At 33.7% G+C, this 3815-nt stretch overlaps 1 protein-coding gene across 1 annotated transcript; it reads left to right on the forward strand.

Annotated features, from left to right (window-relative positions):
• Window positions 1-873: 873 nt before the first annotated feature.
• On the forward strand, window positions 874-1986 carry LOC107466882 (uncharacterized mitochondrial protein AtMg00810-like). Its single transcript, XM_016085892.1, has one exon. It carries the CDS (start codon window positions 874-876, stop codon window positions 1984-1986), a length of 1113 nt encoding a protein of 370 aa, XP_015941378.1.
• Window positions 1987-3815: the final 1829 nt, after the last annotated feature.

The raw sequence follows: 3815 nt of genomic DNA on the forward strand, positions 1-3815 counted from the left end.
ACTAGCACTGACATTTCTGTAGTGCCCATTCGTACTCCACAATGCATTGATCTTTTTCAATATGATATACCATCCACGCATCATTTGCAATCACCCACACATACCACACTCATAGATTCAAATGAACATTTCTCAAGCTCAATGCACTCACCAATTTCCTCACACACCATTGCACCCATTACCACACCACACACTGATAATGCACCTGCATCACAACACTCTGACATCACACATGACTGCATTACTAGAAAGTCTGAAAGAGTCAAGAAACCGCCTGCTTATTTGAAGGACTATCATTGTTTGACAACCCACACAGCTCACTCTAGCAATGTTTCCAACTCTAACTCTTTATATCCTATCTCACAACACTTGTCATATGATAAACTAACCCCGAAATATAAGTCACTTTCTCTAGCCATCACCTCAAATCAAGAACCTAGCACTTATGAGGAAGCGGCTGCACATGAATGTTGGAGAAAGGCAATACAAGATGAATTGACAGCTCTAGATCAGAACAGAACTTGGTGTCTCACTGAACTCCCAAAAGACAAGAAGGCTGTGGGTTGCAAATGGGTTTTTCGGGTAAAATTCAATCCCGATGGCACCATAGAAAGGCACAAAGCGAGGCTAGTTGCAAAAGGATTCACTCAAGTGCAAGGAGTAGATTATGGTGATACTTTTAGTCCAGTTGTCAAAATGACTACCCTACGAGTAATGTTAGCATTATCAGCGGCAAAGAAATGGCATTTGAAACAGCTGGATGTCAACACTGCTTCCTTCATGGAGATTTGGACAAAGAGGTTTATATGAAGATACCACCCGGTTTGGCTGTGTCACAACCAGGTTTGGTTTGTAAATTGCAAAAATCTCTATATGGGCTTAAGCAAGCAAGCAGGCAATGGAACATTAAGCTCACTCAGACTCTTGTGGATGCTGGTTATAAGCAGTTTTTTTTATGATCATTCACTCTTCATTAAGAAACAATCTGAAAGCTTCACTGTCATTCTAGTATATGTTGATGACTTGGTTTTAACTGGGAATGACATTGGTGAAATCAATTCCATCAAGCAAGTTTTGGATGACAAATTCAAAATAAAGGATCTTGGTGATCTCAAATACTTCTTGGGAATGGAAGTAGCACGCTCTAACTCTGGAATTCACATTTATCAGCGGAAGTACACCATGGACCTTCTCAGAGATTTTGGTTATCTAGATTGCAAGCCTCTCTCTACTCCATTTGATTATAGTCAGAAACTTTCAAAGGAATCAGGTACCATTTTAACAGACAACACTGTTTATAGACAGCTCATCGGCCGACTCCTTTACCTCACAAATACTAGACCCGATGTCTCTTATGCTGTGGGACGTTTGAGCCAATTTTTGGACTGTGCAACAACTTCTCACCTACAGGCTGCTTTTCGTGTACTCCGATATTTAAAAGGCCGACCTGCAACTGGTCTCTTCTTCTCCTCTACTTCTAATCTGCATCTCACTGGATTTGCCGATGCTGACTGGGCTACCAGTGCCGATACTCGTCGCTCCATTTCCGGTTATTGCTTCATGCTTGGGAACTCGCTCATTAGCTGGAAGAGTAAAAAGCAAACCACAGTTGCCAAGTCCTCTGCAGAAGCTGAATATAGGTCTCTTGCTGTTGCCACTTGTGAAGCTAGTTGGTTATCTTTCTTAATGGATTTCATTGGCTTGCCGCTTCAAAAGTCTATCACTCTATTCTGTGACAACCAGTCAGCCATTCACATTGCCAATAATCCCATTTTTCATGAAAGAACTAAACACATTGAAGTGGACTGCCACATTGTTCGTGAAAAGCATTTGTCTGGTCTCATTCATCTTATGCCAGTTCGTTCCAATGATCAACTTGCTGATTTTCTTACCAAAGCTCTGCCACCGGGTCCTTTTCTTGCCAATGTTTCCAAGCTAGGATTGTTAGATTTACACAATTCTAGCTTGCGGGAGGGTGTTACCTAGATTATTTCTTTATCAATAATAGGTTTACCATTGTAATTATTTTTTAGTGAGAGTACATAAAAAAAGTACATAGTATATAAGGTGTAATAACTCAACAAATATTTTCTAAGGGGATTTTTCATTCTCTCCAATAATGAGAAGAACCTATCTCTCTCCCTCTCTTAATCCTTTCTGATTCATCAAACCATCAACATCACAGCTTGAACAGCTTAGGACATGAGATTTTCTTCACTTATATTACAGGCAAGCTTAATTGAAATAGCACATTAAACATTGAAAGGATTCAAAACTTTACATAACAGAGTTACAAAAAAAACGTCAATAATAATAACATCAAACAATAAGCTAAAGAAAAAGAAAAGGAACACAGGAATGTTTCATAAATATTAAATTTTAAATATTAACTATTAAATTAGTGAGCATATATTTATATATGTATTATTTTACCTATTTTAAACAAACTGAACAACTATAAAAATAATTAAGTTTTTTATAGTAGCATAATTAAATATTTTCACAATAATATGATTACTTTTTTATGAACAAAAAAAAATCATTATATATCATTATATTTTTATTCGTATTTGATTAAAATTGATGGTACTACACATTATATATATAAATAAAGAATAAAATAATAATGTAAATTAAAGAAGAAGAAATGATAATGAAATGAGATATGTACTTCCGAAATTGCACTCCCACACAATGAATTTCTTTTGCCACACATCCATAGTAACTTTTTACGTCCACGTATCGCAATCATATATACAAATTTCAGTTTTAAAGAATTTTATATTATTTAATATATTTATGTGATAATTAAATGATGTGGGGTAGTTGATGTCGCCTTGCAATTGGGTTATTGTGATGAAGGGTTTCCATTTCATATAAAGTCCCTAGATTGAAAATTCAGATTCCTCTTATTCATGACAAGACCAGATGGCAGATGGCAGATGGTTCTTGAATCCTAGCTCCCAACTTTAACGATGAACGACAAGTGTAAAAATAGACTACACACAGGTAATATTATCGTTACATGGGGACTACATTATTATTCTTTACATGAATGAGTGAATGAGAATGATTAAATATAATCATATATAATTAATTAATTAATTAATTGGAGAGGGTTGGCCGACTTGTTTGATGCACAACCCAAGAAAAGATGTAGACAGGGGCTGCTGCTCCTATATCGGCCATGCCCACATTTGGCTCTTTGCATTCATAACAAAACTACCACAAATTAAATGCCACTGTGCTCCTCAAAACTACTGTTCCAAAAGCGGCTGCACCAAAACAATTCTCTCATATTATCCTTAATCCTACCGTTACATCCTGTATGGATAGTGTCCATGTTCGCTCAAAATATGGGTTAATAATTAAATTAATTTTTGTTCATTCTTTAAATTAATTTTTAAATAATTTTTTAGTCATATTAATTTTTAAAAGATAAAATATAAATTAAATTAGTTTTTTTTGTTAGTTAAATAATAACGTGTCACGTTAAATATTAAATATCACGTAATATGATGACGTGTCACTTGATATATAAAAAGTTATTTATAATTAAAATAGTCTCTAAAAATTTAAAAATAAGTCATTTTCATCTCTAAAATTTTTAAAATTAATCAAATTAATTCTTATATAATTTTTTTTATTTTTTCATAATATTAAATTTAAAATTTTTTTTGATAGTGTAATTTTAATATTATTTTTAGACATTAATAAATAAAATTCTCTTTACATAAAATAATAAAAATAATTAGATTATTACAAAGTTATTTTGTCATTTGTATTTTAAAATTTTGTATTCTCAAATTGTAATT

The sequence above is a fragment of the Arachis duranensis genome, chromosome 9, assembly GCF_000817695.3.
Source record: "Arachis duranensis cultivar V14167 chromosome 9, aradu.V14167.gnm2.J7QH, whole genome shotgun sequence".
In the NCBI taxonomy this organism is placed as follows: domain Eukaryota; kingdom Viridiplantae; phylum Streptophyta; class Magnoliopsida; order Fabales; family Fabaceae; genus Arachis; species Arachis duranensis.